Source organism: Anarrhichthys ocellatus, unplaced genomic scaffold (genome assembly GCF_004355925.1).
Source record: "Anarrhichthys ocellatus isolate YVR2014 unplaced genomic scaffold, GSC_Weel_1.0 scaffold15, whole genome shotgun sequence".
NCBI classification, from domain to species: Eukaryota; Metazoa; Chordata; class Actinopteri; order Perciformes; family Anarhichadidae; genus Anarrhichthys; species Anarrhichthys ocellatus.
Genome location: NW_022280045.1, coordinates 7,538,519 through 7,561,101, shown reverse-complemented (window position 1 = coordinate 7,561,101; position 22,583 = coordinate 7,538,519). Strand labels below are relative to the sequence as shown.

Here is a 22,583-nt window from a genome sequence, read left to right as displayed (position 1 = left end):
TGAGTCTCCTCATACCTTTTTCTACTTCACAACAATCCAGAGGGAAACATGGCACTCTTTACTTCACTACAATCATTTGACAGTTTCAATTTGTTGTGTTTCCTTTTAATTGTTTTTATTCACTAGTTATAATGTTGAGGTTTGGACAACAATAAAATCCTGCTTTTATATGAGTGCATGAGTAATAATCTAATGACATAATATATAATGGGACATTTTTTACATTGAGTACCTTTTTTCTTGATTAATACTTTTACTTGAGTAAAGAATCGGACTACTTCTTCCTCCGCCGCTGGTCTGCAGGCTGTTTTACTGTCGCTATTGTGTAGCCGCATTACTGTAGGCTACACAGTATATGTACACAATCTGTGGTGAGATGTGTGCAAATCAGATCCTTGAAGTTTTAGAGCAGTGGATGTTTACCCTCTAAATAAATCACACCCAGCTTTTCCCAGTGAAAACGCCATGTGGACACGCTGTTATTGCTGTTCTGGAGGAGCTGCTGTAATAAAAGTGATGCTATTTCTGCAGACGTCCTTGACATGGCGGTTTATGGCACCATAAGGTAATTTGTTATATGGGTATGTTAACAATTCGTGTGTCTGAAAATATTTGGTTTTGACCAGGTGGCGCACGCAGCAAAACGTTTTTCTATTTAATATTGGAGATATAACTTTGACATGCAGATTGGGGACGTGATTGATGGCCTGCACGGCTGAACACAGCTTCTCTTTTCTCACAACGTAACTACAATCGGTGGACTGGGGCAGAGAATGATTTTTAAAAATGTTTTTGAATGTATTATTGTGGATTAAAACCTAAAAAGATATTGTAAATTGTGAGAAATGTTTTCTTATAATTTAGAAAATTAATAATTAAATGTGAAGAGACTGAAGTTGAAGGCTTGTCAATTCCTAACTGAAAACAACTGGGCTCCAAAAGTTAATGTGTAATCCCGGAATATATATAATTCACTGAATTTAAAGGAGTGGGAGCATTTTTTGAATTTGGTCATTTAAAATTGATAATTAATTTTAGAAATTATTAATAAACATTTCATTTCTGAAATCAATGTTTACAGTCTGAAGGCTTTGCGTTTATATTTTAATAAAAATGTAAAAACACAATTGATAAATAAACTTTTATTTCCATAAAATCACCCAAAATATCTCAGGCTAAATAATTAACATTCAACAATAAGGGGAAGAGTAGGCCAATACAACAAACAATAAAATAAAATAAAACACGAGCATATGAATATCAGAGTACAATAAAAGTGCAAGATTTCATGCTAAAGCATCGAAGTCTGCTCATTTGAGTCCGTGCTGCGTCTCCTTGTGTCTCCTCAGGTCCACCTTCCTCTGGAAACCTTTCCCGCAGAGGTCGCAGCCGAAAGGCTTGAAGCCTGTGTGTTTCCTGCTGTGCGTGATGAGGTTGGAGCTCTGACTGAAGGCCTTCCCGCACACCTGACACTTGTGAGGCTTCTCACCTGCAGCGGTAACGAGATCACACAATATGTCAGAGCCATTTTACGCATTACACACGGTGAGGCATTTAGCAATGGCTCGTGTTGTTTTGCATTTATTGATGACTTTTTAGTTCACGCAGTGTCTCACCTGTGTGAATGAAAGTGTGTTTTTTCATGTCTGACTTTTGGTGGAACCTCTTCCCGCAGTACTGGCACGGATAAGGGCGCGTGTCCGAGTGGATGAGCAGGTGCGTGGACAGCGTGGAGGAGCGCTTGAAGGTTTTGCCGCAGATTTTACAGCTGAAGCTCCTTTCCTGTAAAGCATGTAAAATGTCAGCGTGGAAGGCCTTAACATTAGATTTAAGTGCAGGAAAACAGTAACTGGGTTGGGACGTTGTGATGGCAAATATAGCATATCTGCAAACCGGGGCCTTTGCGACCAGGATGTGGGCCTAATAACTGTTGCAATAGTCTATTTCCAGTGAGAGGCCTACCTGCGAGTGAACCGCTCTGTGCTGATCCAGGCTCACTGCGTGTCCGAAGGTTTTCCCACAAATCCCACACTCAAACGGCCGCGTCCCGCTGTGCGACCGCCGCACGTGAACCTCCAAACCATGAGGTGTGGAGAACGCCTATGGAAAAACACATTTTTACCTCGATGTCAAACTAAAATGGGAAAATGTAGAGGCCTACTGGTCTCATTGCTGTTCACACAGTTAATGTCTTAAGTGAATTTTAGCTCATTGGACATAATGTCATATATACCCTGATCACCAAAAAACATTACGATCATTTGTAACATCTCAGTAAACTCAAACTAAATCAGAACAATATCATGGTTTCGACCATGTCACGCTTCAGTAAACATTGGTAAACGTACCTTGCAACATGTAATGCACTTATAGGATCCACTTGACTCGATGTTAGAGCAAATCAAATCATTTTCAGACTTGATCTCCCCAGCGCGGGACTTCTGATTTACATCCACATATAGCTTGTCTACATCCCGCATCCTGCAGATTTGGTGGGCCGTTGAAGAAAAGTCCTGGTAGCATCCGGCCACCGGGCCCCGCTGTGCGTATTGCGGCTCGGCGCCACTGTCCTCTGCAGCGTATACGCTGACGGGTGAGTGCGGCTCCCTGTGGCCCTGGAGGTGGCGGTGATATGGCCCCTGAACCAGATGCCTCAGCTCAGAGCCGGAGTACGCCGTCCAGGAGTAAGGAAAGATCGGGATGTTGAAGTGGCCGTCCTCCGCTGAGGGAGTGGAGCATTTCTCTGAATCTGGAAGTTGATTTGGATTCAGGGTGAGTGGATGTTCTTATTGATGTGCGATCTGCAGCTCTGAGCGTGTTTTAAAATGTGATCGTTTTGAAATAGCCGTAAATGGATACGCGACATGCGTAATAACTTTAGACAAGAAGAAAACCATTAAAACCCTCAAGTCCCCGCAATTACAATTGATTTTAATTAAATCAATTATTAACTCAAAATATCATAAAGTAGGCATATCAATGAAGACTATTTCCTATTCCTAGATGTCACTATTTTGGCCCCTTAATAGAGACTATTAATGTGCTCCATCTTTGTTCTTCTTCCTTATAATCAAAACTAACATCAGGATATAGGTCGTAACAGTTCTGAGAATGTTTAAAATATTTTACCCACTTAAAGCTGATATGAATCTATAGCAACTGTTGAAAACTAAACATGCAAATGTATAAGGTCACTGGTTTAATAATACCGCATTCATAATTTAAATAGGCCTAACGCACAACATACAAAGTGTTGCTGTATCTTATAAAACTGCTCTGACACTTTTTAAAAACATAAATGAAAAAAGACCTGGTGAGGAGGAGGGAGACGGGGGACGCCAGAAATCACAGTCGGAGGATCGGTCACACACGCTGCCTGTGCAGCTCAGAGGGGGGCTGGAGGAGAGCGACCCCGGGGACAGCAGCCTGGAACCGGGGGACAGTCTGTCAGCGCCGGCGCTCACATCCTCCTGCGGCTCCGAGTTGGACTCAAACTCCGCCTGAGATTTTGTCTCTAATGACAGCAGAACACAGTAATTAAACTGACCGAATGTGCAACTGGTGTCTATTTGTAGATAGAGGGACAATAATTCAATTTTGATGTGGAAAATAGGATGGGGTAGGATAGGATTCACGCTCTTACTGGAGTTATCCAACAATTGTCGTGCGTAATTACGCACAAGAAAACCTACCTGCGCACACGTTAGCCAGAATAGTGTCCAGTCTGCTGTAGCCATCGTCCAGGTACCGGGGCTGGTGATAGCTGTGGGCCCTTTTGCTCTTCACTAGGAAAGACCTCGGCATGTCTGTCTGGTGCTTCGGTGCTGCTTAAGTCTGAAATCCTCCACCTCACTTCTCTCCGCTCCACGCTGCTCTGACTTTATCTCTGGACAGATTGGAACTCTATTGGCTGACAGTCGAGACGGTGTTGGGATTTTTGGCAGGCCATTACGCATGCGCAGAGAGGCCGTATCGTTTACCAGGTGTCACTGGGCAGCGGGACTACCCCCGCCCCTCCCCAAGGATCCCAGTAGATATGGGATAGTAGAGGTCGTATGTCTTTAATGGTAGTTACATGTGACGGAGGCTGAATAAGATTGGATTTGTGCGTTTGCTAGTCTATTACAATGGTTTGCATTTTTAATAAATGCCTAAACTCGAAATTAATTTTAAATAATATAAAAACTGGTAAATTGAGGTCTCATGAAGCCAGATGATTAAACAGACCGGTAACAATATCATTTGAATGTGATCAGACATAGAAACGTGTGTTTGGGTCCATGCAGGCTGTGATGGATAATGACCTGTTTGTTTGGTTGTAATGTGATCCTGTTAATGAGACGCGCACGGCCGCTCTGCACAACAGCCTGCTGGTGGGGAGCCGCCGTATCCCTTTACAGTTACACTGCTTCAGTTTACCCGCACTGACTCCAGCCTTATTGTTTTACATCATTAAAACCCCCTCCCGGCCAATACGCAGTCCCAATTAGGCTGTCCACTAAAAGAAATACAGGAGACATAAGTGCCAAGTGGAATATTGAAAATAATACAAATTGAACCACCATACAGGGAAAGGTTTTCAATCTGACAGGCTCAAATCATAGCGAAGATTTGCGCTCCGTTCAAGGTTGGACCAAAGCAAAGCGGTATCGATTTTTTTCTCCGATGTGGGAACGGAGTTTGTTTGATGCAGCTGCAACAAGTTAGTGACCTGCAAGCAAAGCAGATAGCCGAGGCATAAAGCTGAAACACATGTCGCATACTCACACAGCACTGACACTGCAGGTACATCCAGCTGTGAGCACGCACACGGTCCCGCACTCTTTCCGCATTTGGTCTGAATGTTAAAATATCAGTCACAAGCTGCAGAGAGACGCACCACAAAACCTTCAGCTCCGCATAGGAAGACACACACGCACTCTCTTTCTTCCCCTTAGAAAATAATTTGCATGTTAATCAGCCATGAAATTCAAACAAAAACACTGATTCATAACTATACTTTGGATATTTGCATTGTACAAAAATAAATCAGTTAAATTCATTTTTAGAATTGATATACTTTCGTTATTACAAGCCAGTTTTTTTTTTTTAAAGATGACTATTCCTTTGAAGAATTATCAATACAAAATGTTACATTTCTGTGTTCATTTAACTTTAGATTACATTTCATGTCTGTGATTGGCATTTTTCTGATAACTCCTATCATGCCAGCACTTAACTTGCATTAGAAATTCTGATTTGTAAATGTTTCATTGCTGAAAATGGTCGAAAAGAGAGATCATTGGACTACACTGGAATATTTAAGATCTGATTCTCACTTCTCCTCCCACAAATGAGCAGACAACAAATAATTCAAAGACAAAACTAAACTTTTAATTCTCAGTTTTCCCTTTAGAATTTACAGGATTTTAGACTTGACTAAATCATTTCTACAGCACATGAACGCAACATTGATCAAGCCTTTGGACAGATAACAAATACAAAACTTTTCCTATAGCTTATGGTTGCTCAGCCACATCTCATGAACTACATTCAACCTTATTCAAGTATGTGCTTTCACTTCAAATATTATAAACAAGCCCTGTTTGAAATTGACATTGACAGCATTCTGATTATTCTCAAACAGTGAGAGAGACACAGAGACAGTATGTTCAAAGTCAGAGTTACACACTGAGTCAGAACAGGAAACCAAATGCAGAGTGAAGAAGACGCTATCGCTGTTGCCACAGCCTCTGGTCTCTAACCCCCCCTCACCCAATCACCTCTTCCCCCAGGCCTTGATTCTCAGTCTTGTAGTCTTACAGCAAGTATGTGATTGAAATAGAAGCCCAATCGCAGTGATCACAACCAGGGGAGCGGAGGAGGAGGTTCCTTGTGTTTTTGCTTTGCTTTTCGCTGCACTTGTCTACCTTGTCAAAGGTGCGGTTAAAGAAAGACTTTTGAGAATGGCTGTAGAGACATTAGGTTATTTTCTGAAGCTCAACCTTTGGCCCCTTTCGGCCCTTGCGAGGATCGACTGAGGGGACTCCTCGCAGTTTTAAATATACCTGAGGCTGCAGCTTTTATACCACATGCATGTGAATGTTGACAAGAGGAGCAGAGTGCACAGCAGCTTGTCAAAATGTTGTCATGATTTTGACTCAATGCAATCCAGTTTAAAGCGAGAATATCTGCTAAACAGCTGCTGCTACATGTGACAATTAGGGGATAATGATGCCAACAGTAGCACAAGAAAAGCTAATTCATTGACTTGATCTTTTTCTTTGCTTGTGCTACTGTGACAGTTACACAACAATATCAAGTTAAAGGTTGGCCTCCGTAAGCAACTGGTCCTACCAGACAAAGTTATGCTGTAGCAACAAAACTTCTGAGTGTGTTGAATTGAGCAAAAGTGTATTTTAACTCTCATGGATTCAACTTTTAATTTATAGGAGACATAAAGAGTTATTTCTTCCTTCAAAAGTTACATAGTCTCACTTAAAGTCAGACTGTTGACAAGTGAAACTAAAACAGACTTTGTTCTTGTAGTTAAAAATAGAAATGTGTGTAAAAAGACATTCAGTCGACTTTTCTGCAGTTTTATATACTAATTAAGACTTAAGAGAATAATTTAAGCCAGTGATCTTTTGTATCGTACATAACAACAAAAAGTAGATTTTACTCAGTATACTGCATGCCATGATATCTTATTGTGGCTAAACTGACTTTCCCTGGTTTATGTCTCTGTTTAGTCGCAGGCTCTCAGTCTGTGCGTTCACCTCTGCACCTCCACTCTGCTGTGGCACCTCAATGAAAACCACATCATGCTATCTCATCCCCTCACAGGTTCCTTTGGCTCCAAAACTCTAACCACAGTGTAACAACCCCCTCCCTCTCTCTTTTCAACTATCTCCATCCCTTTTCCTCCAGCAACAATCTGACTTTACTCCTTTTTCCTCAGATTCAACTGCATGCAAGCCCAGTCCGAACCTCATGAGCTCTCAGCTGGCCACAACTGCAGCCGTCAGATAGGGAACGAGTGTGAACACAATGAATGATTTACTGGACGCTACCGACCGCAAGACAGTTCTTTTTTCACACAGGAGGTCCACAAATGTTTTTTCTCGCCGACTCTCACTTCAAATCTTTTTGTCGTGCAGCAGTCGGGGAGCTTGCGTCTGTGTTACTTTTATTTGATTTATGTTAATAGTTTACTTGTTGGGATTATTATTCTGGTTTAACTGTGTATGATCATATACCTTATTAAATATCCTTAAACCTTACCCAAAGTTCAGCATGGCTACAATATCTAAGAAAAGAAATCTTGAAAGTGTTAAAAAAAAAAACACCCGGAAGAAGCAGTGAAAAGAAACTCTCACGTTACTCGAAACAGATGCTTGGATTTATGCTGTAAACACTCCACAAATCACCTTCCTCGTCCATCACTGTGATCAGCAGCTCCCCTTGTTTGCAACCAGCCCGTTTCTGGTTGTAAATTTCCCTCTCAAATAATAAGAACCTCATCGGGGGACGTTGGTGTGTGGATGTGAAGAAACCTGCTTGGTGCTTCCTGGTCATTGTGTCTCTGTGGGGGAGTGAAGCAGCCGTTTGAAAGGTCAGAGTTCAACAGCCAGTTCATCTGTGTGTCTGAGCATTTTTGTGTTGTTGTGCTGTGTTGGATGTTTTAATAACTTGTTATAGTTTCAACTGGGGATATGTATAATCTTGGCTATTAAATAAGGGTTTTCCTTTAATATTCCCACCTTGAACCCAATTTCTTCACCATTTCTGCACTATTACAAGTGTTAGTTTCTTTTAGCTGATTCTCTTAAGTCTGTGGTCTCTGTCTTGGATGTATTTTCACACAGAAAACACCGCTCTTATCTATTTTTTGCATGTCGTGCAAAACACTGGTCACATGGTGGGTGGAGAAAAAAGTCTTGGCCTTTACACGAAATCTACATCTCGCACCATCTCTGCTGTTCTGAGATATTCTGTCAACTGTTAAGTTAGCAGAACTCATTTTAATTTAAGCAGAACTGATTTGGTTTTTGCTGTGTGTGCAGTGTGTGCCACAGTATGTGATCCAGGACAAAGAACTTTAATAGTGTTGTCTATCCTTATCATTCAAACGCTGACAACCATGGGGCAGGTTAATGAGGTATCTGCATGCTGCAGATGTAATTACACCTGTTTGTCTTTACTGTTATGGACTTCGGGCAAAATGGCTGCTGATCTTAACAATGTCTCAACATGCACATGAAAATAAATGCAATCAGCTGTGAGAAAGAGGCAGGAAAGACAACAGCGTGTCGCTTGTCAACTGTCAAGTGCAGTCTTCTTATCGGTGGGGTGCCTGTTAACACATTTATTGACGTGTGACTTTCTGCAAGTCATTTCTAGTTCACTGTAACGTCCAAGTCATTCTATTATTTTGTGTCTTATTAGGATGATAACACTGTGTCTGCAGCACACAAAACAAGGACTGATGCATCCCCCTTGTTGATATTACATCAGTACGAGAGGCAGAAAGCAAGATGTTAAAATGTAGGATGAGAAAATCAAATTGAGATCGGTGGAATGACCATTCAAAGTGGACAAATGTACAACCAGCATTACACTAATGTATGCCCACCACACCCTCTGCCCTCAGTGTGAATCTTTGTTATTAACCTCTGTTCGCTGCTGCAGACGGATGACTGGACAGTTTCTTCTCTTCATTGTGAAATCAGTTCTGCAGAAACAGAGCTTGAGCGGCTACAAGAAAGCTGTCCACAAGAGTGACTTTGACATTTCTTATCTAACACAGAGAACATCTGCACCGAGAGTGACGGTGTGTGATATTATCTAGCTCTGTTCGAACGGAAAAGCAGAAGATTCTGGTTCCTTTTTTTCAGTAGTTGTCGATAGAGTGAACAGATAGACTCACGTTGGTTCATCATTTAACAGTAATTGTTTAAGAATTTCAAACCGGGTCAAATGGACAGTTGACCATTTTATATGACTTAAGACAGTGAATTGTAACATGTCAATGAAATGTAACCTACTGCTCAGTTGGTCCTACACAAATAAAACACACTACAACCCAGTCATCCTGAAAAAATGAGCTAAGAAGCCTACATTTATTGGACTCAAGCACTTTTTATTTTTACCTCCTTGCTCTTTACTTGAGTAATTCATATTTATTCTACTTTAAAATACACTTATTTTCTTTTCTAATGAGAGTTAGATGAAAAGATTGATACCACTAGAATGTCTGTTAAATAGGAAGCTACATCCAGCAGCCAGTTAGCATAGCTTAGCATAAAGATTTGAAACAGTTGGGGACAGTTAGCCTGAATCTGTCCAAACGTGTCCAAAGCTCCGCTTCTCCACTATTTCAAAAGAACATTTTGAGAAACACTCTTATTTCCTTTCTTGCCAAGATTAAGCTGAAAGATTGTGAGGTAAATATGAAGCTAGCAGCCGGTTAGCTTAGCTTAGCCACAGTGCTCGGCCAAGACATTGTCCAGCACTTAATCCTCTATAAAACCTCAACTTGGGTTTTAGTACAAATTAAACAAACATTAATGAGTGACCTTTAGAGTATCTGTTTTCCCCGGTTCCACAGTTTTCTAGTGCAGAAGAGTCGTATCAGTCTTCTCATCTAACTCTTGAACAACAAAAAAAACATATTTGTCAAAATGTCAAACTATTGCTCTTAGTAGGCCTAAAGGATCTCAATACTTTTCCACCACTGTTTAAATTAAAATAACACCAAGTTATTCACCACTGTATTAACAAAGAGTATCTTATTAACTTTATTCATGTAGTACTTCTCTGAACAAAGTTACAGGGTGTTTTACAATGTAAGTAAAACAAAACATGCTCAGATAATGACACAGCAAGACCAGAAAATAACGGAGATGCAGCCTAATCATTTTTCTCTACAGCAGAAATGAACAAGGCAGAAAATCCAGATGCTTTTATTTTGTTTCAGGTTGCTCCTGGTGTCCGGTGTTGAGTCTGTTCCTGGTATCTGTACATTCCATGTCCATGAACAGAGGGACCTGTGGAGCAATGCTGAGCCCTTTGAATGACACCAACAGCATGATGCTCATCGCTCATATTAATCACAGCAGAGTTCAATGGGTGAATCAGCAGCAACCCCAGTCTGGTGTTTGGAAATAGGTGGACCAGCAGTGCGAGACACATGTTACCTTTACTGTTTTTATTACTCGTGTCACTCTTACTAACTGCTGCTGAATGTCAGCTCAGTTGGGATGTGCCGTCAGTGGATAAGTCACACTGGTGTGATATCATGGCAGTTGTCCAGGTTGTGCTAATGTAATATAGAAGTATAGATGTCTGACCGCATGTTGAAATAATAGCTGAAAAATTTTAGAAGAAGAAGAAGAAACGTAATGGTCGTATCTAATTTGTAATACTGAAAGGCAATTCTCTAATGGATCCCAAATTATCAGGACCTTTATTATCACTTAAAGTAGATTTCCTTCCATATCTACAAGGTTTTGGAAGTCAAGTGTCCGTTAAACGACAATGAGGCGTATAGTAGGTCTACCTCCAATCCAACAAATACAACATCAGGACAAAGTGAGAGAATAATATTCATAAGTACTGATACTGAATCAAGCACTCACATCCAGGAGGACTTTACTGTGCCAGCAAAGTTCAGAGGAGCTTGAGTCAATTTTTTTTAATCTGGAGGGAGTTTTATAAACTCTGTTGGACTGTAAATCTGTACATTTTACAAACGTACATACATGGTTTCAATAAATGAGCTGTAAATATCCTGAGTGATTTTATAGATATGGAGATAACATCTTGCGCAGGTGGGCGGCTATAGCTCAGACAAAAATCTGCCTCAGATTCTGATTCAAGAGTCAAATATTGTGACCTCTCTCTGCATTTAAAATCCACCCAAGCTTCAGCGATTTCATCATTTAGACACTTTCCGGCCCAAATCATCATCCGTTTTTTTGAATAGCTTGATTTCACAACACGGATGGATGATACATCAGCAAATCTGTCCTGCACAGTGTCAAGTTGTCTGAAAGCAAATTGGCCTCATCATCGCTGAGTGCGATCAGGTGACATGTTTGGAATTGGACATTTTTCATCAAACCATTTATTCTAATCTAATTTAATCTGATTTAAAGTCCCTGCATTAGCTTTCACATTAATTCATTTTAATTATTCATTCATTATTCATGCATTCATGAACTCACCCCAAACTGGTTGAGACGATGCTCATGGAAGTTGCTTTATTTCAACGGTTCATAATTTTACCTCTATCCTTGTTTCAAATGTATTTAAATATAAACTTAAATTGTCCGCTCTTATCTGTTTAGTAAAACACTTTCCTTGGCATTTCTTGTGTAAAATGTGCTATATATAAGTTTATTGGCATTGCTATCATTACTTAACTGGAAATACCTGATAAAAACTGACTCAATGTAATGGCCTGACTTCAGCTCTAGAAATACACAACTCCAAAGGCCAACACACATTTTTCTCTATTTGGTAGATTTCTGAATCTTTTTTTTTACCATGAACATTTCAAGAAGTTATACAACAATGTGCATTATATTGTATTATATTATCATAACTTGATAATCGCTAAATCACTGTGAGTGAACCCTGTGTGTGTGTCGCTGCTGCCCCCTGTCGGTTCCTTCGTGTGGTCTTCCGGGGCAGCAGGGGGCGCTGTGTGCTCACGAGACATCCTACTGAAGTTACGTTGCCAAGTCAACCTTCCGCTACTTATCAGACCCATCTGAATCAAGGAGGAAGAGCAGCAAAATCTGCTCAAAAATGGTGAGTTAAAATGTTTAATATACATCCAGTGTAGGCGGTTATGGTGTGTAGAGATGTGTTGGATGGTAGAAAAGTGTTTTTAGTGGTCTGAGGGGGCAGATGTTTGTGGATGTTTGTGGCTGTTTTGTCGAACTCGACCGGTGAGCGTCAATGCTCCAGCGTGGCGCCTCCATGGCTGACGAAACCTCAGACTTACAATGCAGAGCACTCACACCAAGCTCAAGATGAATACTATTATAACGACACAGTGGCGCTTAAAAGTGTTAACATTGTTTTCGTTCGCATGATGCCTTTTTTCGATTATCATTTGCACGGTACCATCTTTCATCTTTTCCCTCGAAGGGTTTCGTCAAAGTGGTGAAGAACAAGTCCTACTTCAGGAGATATCAAGTCAAATTCAGGAGAAGAAGAGGTGAGACTATATTATCTTCACACCAGTTTCATTACCCTGATTGTGACCATGCACCATGAAGCCATGCTCGTGTTTAAATCAATCTAAACGTAAATCATTGACTCTTTGTAATTCTACAGAGGGGAAGACTGACTTCTTTGCCCGGAAGCGCCTGGTTGTGCAGGACAAAAACAAGTACAACACGCCCAAGTACCGAATGATCGTCCGGTTATCCAACAGGAACATCTGCTGCCAGGTCAGTGACTTATTGAAGGTGGCAGAAACTGACGTGGTCTCGTATTAAACATGACGTGACTAACCCAATGTGCCTTCTCGTGCAGATTGCCTATGCAAAGATTGAAGGAGACCAGATTGTGTGCGCTGCATACTCTCACGAGCTGGCCAAATACGGCATCACAGTGGGCCTTACTAACTACGCTGCGGCCTACTGCACCGGGCTGCTGCTGGCTCGCCGGGTAAGAGTGTACACACACACACACACACACACACACACACACACACACACACACACAGAAAGCTGCTGATGTCAGCACATGAATAGGAAAGTGAGATTTGTGCTCGCACAGCAATTTCAAAGTTCAGATTCATTGTGTCATATTTTGAAAGAGTGTGGTCGTCATGTTTTTTAACCGTTTTCTCTTATCCTCTTCTTAGCTGCTGCACAAGTTTGGCATGGACCAGGTGTACGAGGGCCAGGTGGAGGTGACGGGAGATGAGTTCAACGTGGAGAGCGTTGACGGACAGCCGGGCGCCTTCACCTGTTACTTGGACGCAGGCCTCGCCAGAACCACTACAGGGAACAAGGTGTTTGGAGCGATGAAGGGGGCCGTAGACGGAGGGCTGGCCATTCCCCACAGGTCAGCATGAGAACGTGAACAGCACCAGTTTATCTTAGGTTATATTGTACCTCTCCACTAGTGGTGTGGTTTCACTTCGAGAAAGAGGACACAAGTTTTCTTTTTCCGTAAAGCCAATCATAGTTTTTGCGCGGTTGGTCGATGACCAGTCGTGGTTTATTGGTTCTTCTCTGCTTCTTGATGATGATACAAATCCCGCTGAGCAAAATGTAGTTGGTCCTTCATTTGCATTAGCTGATGCTTACTGTCCTTTCAAGACGGGGCTGAGAGAAGCGAGACGAACCAAAGCAAGCGCCTCATTGTATCACAGTGTGATCGTTTTGTATGAGGAGGAACATGATTAGAAGAAAGAAACATTCATCAGAAATGGTTACATTAATACAAGAAAGCTGAATTCTCTGTCACCAAACCTGATGGTATCTCTGCTCTGCCTTGTTTCTAGTATAAAACGTTTCCCCGGCTACGACACGGAGAGTAAAGAATTCAACGCAGACATGCACCGGAAGCACATCATGGGCATGAACGTGGCCGACTACATGTCGTACCTGATGGAGGAGGATGAGGACGCCTACAAGAAACAGTTCTCTCGCTTCATCAAGAACGGAGTCACGCCAGACGCAGTAAGATGAAGGCTCCTCTCTCACAATATAGACGCAGTGAAGCATCTCTAGTCACAGTTTCACAGGTGCAACCTAGTCGGCCAGATTTGCTTAATATGAAATTCTCTTAATTTATGTCGGGGCCAATATCATAAATGAAGTTGCTGCACTGAAGTTCGTCCATCCTGTGAGACTCCCCTCATTTTCTAGCTCCATAAATTAGCCTGCAAGTGGGCGAGTGTTTAAAAGAAAATTGCAATTGATGCACATCACTGCTCCTGAAGTAATTAAATTTAAAAAAAAGTTGATTTGATGTCAGTTATTGTTAGAGCCCAGCTAATACCTTTAGGGCTGACTGATATTAATTTATTGAAGGTGTATCTATCGGTGTATAGTTTGCCAATAAGTAATACATTGCAGTAGAGAGTCTTGCAATATGTTTGAAGTTGAGTAGAAACACTGCATCATTACATAGTTTGTCCACCAGAGAGCAGTAATAAGTGTCTTAATACTGTAGAATGTTGCCGGACATATCTTGATCACAATTGTTGTTACTGGATTTGTTTGTCAAATATTCGACGACTGTTTGCCGGTTCTCTGCTTCTTGATGATGATACAAATCCCGCTGAGCAAAATGTAGTTGGTCCTTCATTTGCATTAGCTGATGCTTACTGTCCTTTCAAGACGGGGCTGAGAGAAGCGAGACGAACCATTGGGCACAGTGAAATGCCGTAGACGTGGTGCATTAACATGTGGGCTGTTTTTGTCTTTGTCAGGTTGAAGAAATGTACAAAAAAGCACATGCCGGCATTAGAGCGAACCCCACCCACGTACAGAAACCCACAAAAGATGTCAAGAAGAAGAGGTGGGTTCTTATTTCCTTGATTGCACATTATAGATACCCTGGGAAAATAACGGTTTAAAGTCTAAGTATTGAATATCGGCACTGGGAAGCTCCCAGCGTGCTGAGTGGACAAACCTCTCCTCCTGTGCTGAATGTTAATGGAGCTGCTGTTGTTTTCTTTCCGGGCAGGTGGAATCGTGCCAAGTTATCTCTGGCACAGAGGAAGGACCGCGTCGCCCAGAAGAAGGCCAGCTTCTTACGAGCGCAAGAACAAGAGGCAGAGGACGGTTAGGCGCTCTGCTGCGACAACACACGCATCAGACAAATAAATTTATTTCAAACTCAAGTTTTTGTCTCTGTCAATAGTTGTGTGTTGAGTGGTTGCATGCACTTAAAGAACTTTATCTGCATATTTGCTTTTGTTTATATTTCAGCCATGACTAATATTTACAGTAATCTTCAACCTAAATGACTCAAAGTGTGATAAAAGCTCCCAGTGTGGTGTATTATAAATCAGACCTGAGCAGAGTTAATGAGTTGGTGACATTTAATTGTGCAAAATCATGCTGGTCTCTAAGTAAACTTTTTTTTTTTTTTTTTACATTTTCAAAGTAAAAACAAACAGCAGCATTGACCACGAGCTCGACATGCTTTACAGGTCACGTCTGTTCTGAAATGCATTTAAAGTGGTTAATAAAGTCAGGTCAACTCCGTCACAGCAACTTCACAACAGGCAATGTCTGGAATGAATCATGGAAAACACTCTTTATACAGCATTCGAGTGTGACCACGGGAGTCGATCACAATCTCCACCGTCGACGGTGGTGAACATTCATAAATGACTTCAGCTGGATCTCTATGGCACAGACAAAATCCAGAAAATGTAATACAGGACATTACCACAAATGCTATTTTCAGTGAGAAATATACAAGATAACATTCACAACTTAAATACATCGATATTCCTCGTTGTTGATGCAGCATTGACGATGTCACTAGTGTTACAGCGGAGTGAAGTACACTGATACAGGATGATCAGTGTCTACTTTGAAGCTGATAAACTGCCTCACTTTATTATGCAGATGAGTGACAATCAAAGGGAACGCCTTTTTTCCTTTTGATTTGTCACCTGTTCAAAGTGTAGTTTGGTGATGGTCTATATTTGAAAGGGTGATTATATACCCCTAAAAAGGAGCAAATCAAAAATGTATTAGTTTTGTACAGCTTGTGTAGCCGAAGCCCAAAATAGTTTGTCACACAGCGTGACATGTTCCTTTATTATGATGAACGCACGCACTGTAGTTTATTCTGAGTCGATGCCACAAACGGTGTCCTGCTGCTGTAAACAATCAGTGCACCAAATGTGAATTAATCTGCAGCGGAATCGTTTACACTATTCACTCCTGTTTGAGTAACTTTTGCTAAAAACTACAGCGACATTTCTTCACTAAAAAAAAAAACTAAAAAAAACAAATTGAAAATCCAACAGTACTGAGTAATAAAATAATGCACTGCTGGTTTTGGTATTTTGACTGAATTTGCTGGACACAAAAAATACAAGAATATCAACTGCCGAATCATTTAAGAGGTACACTCCCTTATTATGCCATGATGCTCAGGAGCAACCGTAACATAACAAAATATATGGGCCCATCTTAAAATAATGCCAACTGGAGCTTTGTACAACTCTGCTTTTTCAATCTCCAAAATATCTGAATGATTTTGTGGCAAAAAAAACAAAACAGCAACGTGGTCTCAGCTCTTGAGAGTAACAGTAAATCTGTTATCAGCAGTGCCCCACGAAAACATCCCACTAATGTGACTAATACAGGACTAATAATGTGGCTGCATAAACTCTTCTGAACATGCAATCATTCAGTTTATTTAACCTCTGACACTGGGGCAGAGGAAGTAGAGTCTCCATCAGCTTGATCATAAGTGTTAGGAGTGGATAGAAACTACTTAAATTAATTAATTAAAATTGCAATTCCTAAAATCACAGCATCTTTAATACTCAGCTTCACGTGTGGAAACCGAGATTTCCGAAGGACTTCCTCGTCACGAGTCTTTGGTGTGCGAGATCTGTTTCCACAGCAGAGCTTTCAGGTTGTTGAGAATGAGCGAGTGCTCCATGTTCATCTGTCCAGCATTTCCCTTAAGAGCCATGCAGGCGTACAGCTGCCTCTCGAGCTCCTCTCTCAGCCCTGACGGCGCCCCATGCAGGAGGTAGTCCTTCAGCGTGCCGCACGCCTTTGCCAGGTTTGGCTGAACCGGCTCCTCCCTGCACCGCTTTTCCGACGCGTCACACGATGTCTGGCAGTCGACCCCGTACACGCAGTCGGCATCAGTCTCGCACTTCAGCACCCGCATGGTGCGTCTGAACTCGTCCTCGGGAACCACCGCTTGGGTGTTGGTCAGGCGGAGCTCGTGGCGGTCGGTGTAACCGAAGTGCGCCGCGGCGACGTCGCAGATCAGGAAGCTGCCGTAGGTGCCGTGGAAGATGTCCTCCACCAGCTCCAGGAGGCCCATGGAGATCTTTGCTTTGCGAGGCCACGAGGGGGTGAACCACTGGTCTATAGTGCGCTGCACGCTGCTGGGCACCCAGGACACCAGCGGCCAGGGCAGAGACAAACCATACAGGGGCCCGTAGGGGACTCGCTCCGTCATGTACAGGTCCCCGCAGTAGCCCAGCAGGCGAGGGGTGTGTCCACGGTCCTGGAGCAGCAGGCCCAGCAGCACCTCCAAAAGAAAAAAAAAAAAAAGCACAATTTAGTCTCCCCAAACAGCTCGAGTGATTTCATGTTTGCCGACACTTTTTCACAGAGACATCTTACACAAAAACAACATATTTTGTGCCACAGATAACAGCGGCTTGTTAATATACCTCATCCATCTGCAGTAGGGCCCATGTAGAACGGGCTTCTGGCAGTGACACCCGTCCATCTTTGTTTCCATCAGCGACAGAGAGGATCTGGCTGACGAGGCTGGCGAGATTAGCCTGCTCTCCGAGCTTGGACTGATGGATAAAGAGAGAGGGACAGAGACTTGAAGAGGGCTGTTCCAGGCTTTAGTCCATCATGCCACAGACTAAAATATGTGGTTCTGTATGAACCTCTCCGAGTCCTTTACCTTGAGGTGATTAAAGACCATCTCTCTGAATTTCTCCACCGATGTGCCTCTGGTGGGCTTGTCGAACACGGGGGCTTCTCTCCGTGGCTCCGGCTCCTCACCCAGCTCGTAGTGCACGACCTCCCCCAGTTTACAGCGGATGATCCCATCGTGGTCTCCCCAGCTTCCCGTGTACACCTGCCGAACAGAACGCCAAACAGCAAACATGCTGAAAACAGCCAGTGGTAGAATCACAACTTTAACCAAATGTAAAAGTGTGTTTCCTACTTGGTTGTTTGGCAGCGTTGACAGACACCTGCTCATGTAGAGCGTGTCTTTGTCACACAGACTGCTGCAGGCTGAACCATCGATGATTCCCTTCCTGTATTCATCACACTTGGAGACAGACAGAACATGTAGAGAAGTGCGATTTAATTTTAGAACTCTTTAATTATATTCATCCATTATATTAGACCCTGTGTGTTTGATAATCTGAGGGAATATTACTATTCTAGATCTTAAACAAAGAGCACAAGAGGTATTTACAACACGTTTTAGTCGCCACACAGAAATCAGATTATATCTTGAGGTTTACTTGTGTAATTTTCAAACAGCAACCACTTCTAAATAACTGAGGTTGACGCAACCTTAGGCTAGGTGTTCCTCATGCTGTGGTAGTTGCAAAATAAAAGACCATGAGAAAAAAAACAAATCATTGAAAACAACAGGGTCAAAACAAACCGAGCCATTACTCACAATGGCGTTCTTGCACTCGTGTCCTCTGCACAGCTCTGTGTAGGCGGAGTATTGCACATAGAGCACCCAGCTCCCCACCAGCACAGTCAGCCATGTAAGGAACAGGTACTTCACCCGTACAAAGGAGATCCGAGCCTGTGGAGGGCGAGCAGAAACAGAAACTCTTATGAATTGATCCAGAGCCTGAAACTATACCAGGCTCACAGTTAAGAACAAGTAAGTAAAGTCCAACTTACACACACACACACACACACACACACACGTTAAAATGTTCAAGTCGATGTACTGCCTGTATAACCACATTATACAGGCACAGTATGCTGATTCCAGCCAGACGTGTACTCCCTAATCAAACCTGATCACATAATATGTCACCATGGTGACAGCATGGGGGGTGGCCCAAAAACAAAGAAGTGGCTGATTAGTCGCCATGTGCAACAATAGCTAATTAAGCTGTAAATTGGTTTGGAGCTGCAGATCAAAATGGTCCGGTGTCACATGCTATTCTGGCATGAAAATAATTAAAATGACTGCCTGTGTCACATGATGCACACATCACATGTCCCACCGTGTCTGTGTGGACAGAGCTGCTTCTGTTTCTGTGACACGGTGCAGGTTAATGCAGTCAGGGACTTATTTTTTTACACGATATCAACACAGAATTCTTCACTCCTAAAAGAAAAAAAAAAAAAAATGTATAGGTGACAAAAAAAAACCTAAGATTTACAGAACAAGGTCTGAAGACAAGAGAGAGGATGTACATCCATGAGAGCTGCATGTCATTCAGTGATTTATTTCAGTGTTTTAAATCAACTTCACAGGCGTTTACTGTCCAAAAACGTCCAAAAAACGAATTCCTATCGAAAGTAATGCCAGCCCAATGTAAAAGTGCTATATTTTAACATCTCAGTCTTCCAATTATGTTTAAAAATCAATATTATATCATGTCGATTGACAAATCAAAAATCAATATTTGAGCAGTAGGTGACTACTGCAATGTGAGCAAGTAAAACAAATCCGGAACAGTGGTTGGAAGCCCCAGCAGGAGACTTCTACTAAAACAAAACTGCAGAGAGTTTTTCTTCCGAGGACTGAAACTGCACTTGGGAGGATAAAGAGATTTTGATTCTCACTCAGATCACATGGCGGGGACAGCTTTGTGTTGTGTATGTTTGTTTTTCCTCTCAATTCTGCTCCGCAACAGTTTCAAAATCCCCCCAAAAATACAAACCTGATATAAACCACAAATGAGGTTTTCATGAAATCTGTTCGCACAAAATATGCAGCACTTCCCCACATTGAGCTACAGACTTCAAAGAAAAGCACAGGGAGGGTTCCAGGAAAACCAAAAGAATTCCTGCCTCACATTTCCTTTGGTGCATTTCACCAAATTGTCCAACGGCAGCAGCAGGCGTTAGAGCTTTAACAGCAGTTTGCGATTAGAGCTGTAGTCTCCTCTGTCCAGCTGCGTAGATTTTTAAACACGCGGTGTCCTGAGGAGATGAACAAACAGATAGCGGGCCTCCGTGGAGGGAACTGGAGTTATCTGGGGAGTACAAATCTACTACACAGCACTATCTGAACCGACTCCTTTGCTTACGCCTGTACGTAGAACATCTTTGTGCATGAAACACACAGACAATATGACGGGGGGGATAAAAAGCCATGTGTGCACGTCGTCTGTATGGCGGTGTGTCTCAGTCTGTGCAGACACATGATTGAAGCCTCTGAGTTAAAGAAGTGAAACCCGAGCGACAAAGAGCTTTATCCTTCACTTACTCCCTTTGGGTCCTTACACCGTCTCCTTGTCCTTGGAACCTAATATGTGGTGTTTGTCTGAGCTAAGACAACATTCGATAAACTTAGTTGATCCCACACAGGGGACTGAAGTGTCAAAAAAGCAGTTGAATACTTGTACAAAGCATAATATAGCGGTATATATATATATATATATATATATATATATATATATATAGATATAGATAGATAGATGTAGGGATTGGGATGTATTGCCCATCGTCCTTCTCTCCTCTACGTCCTCTATGGAGTCCACAGAACTCCTCAGGACTGAGCTTTTCCTGTCTGCAGTCGAGGTGTCGCTGCCCCAGCAGAACGACTGCATAGAAGATGGTTGATGCCATCCAAGAATGAAAAAATACCTTTACAGATGACGTCCCAAAAACAGGGCAAAGCTCACAGCACTTGAGGTCTGCAATGTTAGTATCAAAGAGACTCAACAGGAAAGAAAGAAATTCACATAATCCGAAACTGAACTCGGGTACTTTGACAAAGCTTAGTACAACTAAAACCTAGAACCCCCTCAAATCTGAAACATGGACTGATGAAGAAAAGCAACATTGTTCTGGGTTTACTCTGCAAAGGGATCCAGATAACCCTGTAGACTTGCTTATTGGAGCCTCGGATACAAACCAGACTCCATGTCCCGTAACAGACCTGGATACCCTGCCTCTGCCAACACATGTTGGTGTGTCGCCATAAACCAGCAAGTCCTCTAACAACACTCCTTTTAAATTTGGTATCAGAGTTTGCATTATGTTGGTGTGTTTACCTAAATATAAAGGCAAATTTGTACATTTTTTTAAAAGTAAGCTAAATAGGCAACAAAATGCACAAATATCAGACCAACACTGAATGTACTGAACCAAAACTGTTTCAAATCGTTGAACAATCAAACTGCACCAAAACCACACAATACACAAATACAAACTAATTACAGAACAAAATATAGAAACACACAACCAGTGTGGCCAAAAACATAGGTATACTTTAATTTATTTTTCTATGTATAGAGATCACCTCAGGACTAAAAGAAACCCTTTCTGCACGCAGTGTTTGGCAGACGAACTATTCAAACAAGTACAGGATGAAATGTAGCCCAATTGAGGATGATCTGGTTGAATTAACCAGCGCACGAGGCTGCAGGAAAACACTGGCTAGTGTTGTCTGAAGCCAGATTAAATGTTAACCTCCTGAACTCTACTGTAGTCCCCGGACTGTAGCTCATGGCCAAAGTTAAGCTGACTGTACTGTATGTAATGAAGCAATATGTTTACTCTTCCCAAGAGCTTCCCTGTATTCTGGTCCTCTTTCGTAAGCTCCTTAGTGCTGGGAGTAGTTACTGGCAACAAGCCACTGGTACCCAAATGAGAAGGTTCAACCTTATTATCCAACCAAAGGGATTTACTGCTGCTCTGGCACTATCGGAGGTGATGAAATAAAGGTGAGTCTAGGCATCTTTCCAGTCAAATGTGAGGAGAAGAAAACTTCAAATGAAATCCAAACAGAGATCCCTCCCTGGACTGGGTAAAATAAAAAGTCCTCACAGGCTATCCACACTCTCAGTGTGGATAGCCTGTGCTCTGTTCTGCTCTGGTTCTGGATCAGCAAAAAGAAGACTATCAACTTAATGTTTCATCAGCAGACTCATTCCTCAGGTAGATGGAAACAGCCCATAATATCCATCAGAAGAGCCCGGGGGCTGCTGCCAGCTGTCAGTCTGATGTGTCACCACGACGACCACGATACACACTAGGGTCATTGGTCCAAATCAAACACATCCCGCAGTGCACCACGACAATCCGACTAACAGGACAATTAACAGTGATATTACCTGGAAGTAGAAAGACTTTTTCACCCAGGCCCGTGGAAACAGACCCTTCGCCATCACAGAAATAGATCATCTCAATACGTGGACCTGGCTGTGGGAGATCATCCGAAACACAGCGGAGAGCGTCTTCCACATAGCACGTCTTCGTTCACAGAAGAGGCGAAAATGAACGCATTTTGTATCAGATTTGAGCCCCACTGTGATCCACGGCCCTTGGACCGTCGGGTTGTCTCGTCCTGGTGAGTCGCTCTGATGTTGCACTTTGCCTGCGCCTCTGCTCTTTGCAGCAGCTGCTGATTTTCAGGCAAAGCAACATACCTCAAGCTGGCCTTGGAGAAAAACAAAAAAAACGTAGGATCAACGGCGCACGCGCAACCTGTCTACAAAACGTTGTATTATTTTAATTTTTCAGGTTGGATTCACCGATGCGCTAAAATTGAGTCATTACGAGGATCGGTTCTGTTGCTTAACTCTGGAGCTATGACTGGGTCAAGCTAGCAAGCATGATCATTGTTTTTACTTCCGCTACGTATTTTACAATTACAGCCCGTTCTTTAAATAGCAACCTCACTTCCGGTCATAA

At 42.3% G+C, this 22,583-nt stretch overlaps 3 protein-coding genes across 5 annotated transcripts; 1 reads left to right on the top strand and 2 right to left on the bottom strand.

The window, feature by feature from the left end:
• Window positions 1-1,140: 1,140 nt before the first annotated feature.
• On the bottom strand, window positions 1,141-3,925 carry gfi1aa (growth factor independent 1A transcription repressor a). Of its 2 annotated transcripts, XM_031854599.1 has the most exons (6): window positions 3,693-3,925; window positions 3,311-3,514; window positions 2,349-2,749; window positions 1,963-2,100; window positions 1,617-1,782; window positions 1,141-1,489 (listed from the first exon to the last, which is right to left on the bottom strand). In XM_031854599.1, exons 1-6 carry the CDS (start codon window positions 3,802-3,804, stop codon window positions 1,311-1,313), a joined length of 1,200 nt encoding a protein of 399 aa, XP_031710459.1. In that variant the 5' UTR covers window positions 3,805-3,925; the 3' UTR covers window positions 1,141-1,310. The 2 variants fall into 2 exon arrangements, with proteins under 2 accessions (XP_031710459.1, XP_031710458.1); XM_031854598.1 differs by having other exon boundaries at window positions 3,311-3,811.
• Window positions 3,926-11,724: 7,799 nt separating this feature from the next.
• rpl5a (ribosomal protein L5a) lies at window positions 11,725-14,854 on the top strand. The gene is made up of 8 exons (XM_031854602.1): window positions 11,725-11,796; window positions 12,139-12,208; window positions 12,328-12,443; window positions 12,529-12,663; window positions 12,863-13,065; window positions 13,508-13,685; window positions 14,441-14,529; window positions 14,698-14,854. The coding sequence occupies exons 1-8, from the start codon at window positions 11,794-11,796 to the stop codon at window positions 14,798-14,800; spliced, it is 897 nt and encodes a 298-aa protein (XP_031710462.1). The 5' UTR covers window positions 11,725-11,793; the 3' UTR covers window positions 14,801-14,854.
• A 183-nt stretch (window positions 14,855-15,037) lies between these two features.
• dipk1aa (divergent protein kinase domain 1Aa) lies at window positions 15,038-22,532 on the bottom strand. 2 transcript variants are annotated; one of them, XM_031854600.1, is made up of 6 exons: window positions 22,004-22,532; window positions 18,373-18,507; window positions 17,905-18,012; window positions 17,638-17,814; window positions 17,393-17,524; window positions 15,038-17,250 (listed from the first exon to the last, which is right to left on the bottom strand). In XM_031854600.1, the coding sequence occupies exons 1-6, from the start codon at window positions 22,055-22,057 to the stop codon at window positions 16,567-16,569; spliced, it is 1,290 nt and encodes a 429-aa protein (XP_031710460.1). In that variant the 5' UTR covers window positions 22,058-22,532; the 3' UTR covers window positions 15,038-16,566. The 2 variants fall into 2 exon arrangements, with proteins under 2 accessions (XP_031710460.1, XP_031710461.1); XM_031854601.1 differs by having other exon boundaries at window positions 15,038-17,247.
• Window positions 22,533-22,583: the final 51 nt, after the last annotated feature.

Bases quoted from the DNA above. Each gene is read 5' to 3' on its own strand.
- rpl5a (XM_031854602.1), top strand. The intron at 12,209-12,327 runs GTGAGACTATAT...GTAATTCTACAG, and splicing joins CAAATTCAGGAGAAGAAGAG to AGGGGAAGACTGACTTCTTT. The intron at 12,664-12,862 runs GTAAGAGTGTAC...TCCTCTTCTTAG, and splicing joins GGCTGCTGCTGGCTCGCCGG to CTGCTGCACAAGTTTGGCAT.
- gfi1aa (XM_031854598.1), bottom strand. From the start codon at position 3,737: ATGGCTACAGCAGACTGGACACTATTCTGGCTAACGTGTGCGCAGGTA. The intron at 2,101-2,348 runs GTACGTTTACCA...GTTTTTCCATAG, and splicing joins AGTGCATTACATGTTGCAAG to GCGTTCTCCACACCTCATGG. The intron at 1,490-1,616 runs GTGAGACACTGC...TTACCGCTGCAG, and splicing joins ACACACTTTCATTCACACAG to GTGAGAAGCCTCACAAGTGT.
- dipk1aa (XM_031854600.1), bottom strand. From the start codon at position 22,057: ATGGCGAAGGGTCTGTTTCCACGGGCCTGGGTGAAAAAGTCTTTCTAC. The intron at 17,815-17,904 runs GTAGGAAACACA...TCTGTTCGGCAG, and splicing joins CAACGCTGCCAAACAACCAA to GTGTACACGGGAAGCTGGGG. The intron at 17,251-17,392 runs GTATATTAACAA...TTTTTTCTTTTG, and splicing joins CCCTACTGCAGATGGATGAG to GAGGTGCTGCTGGGCCTGCT.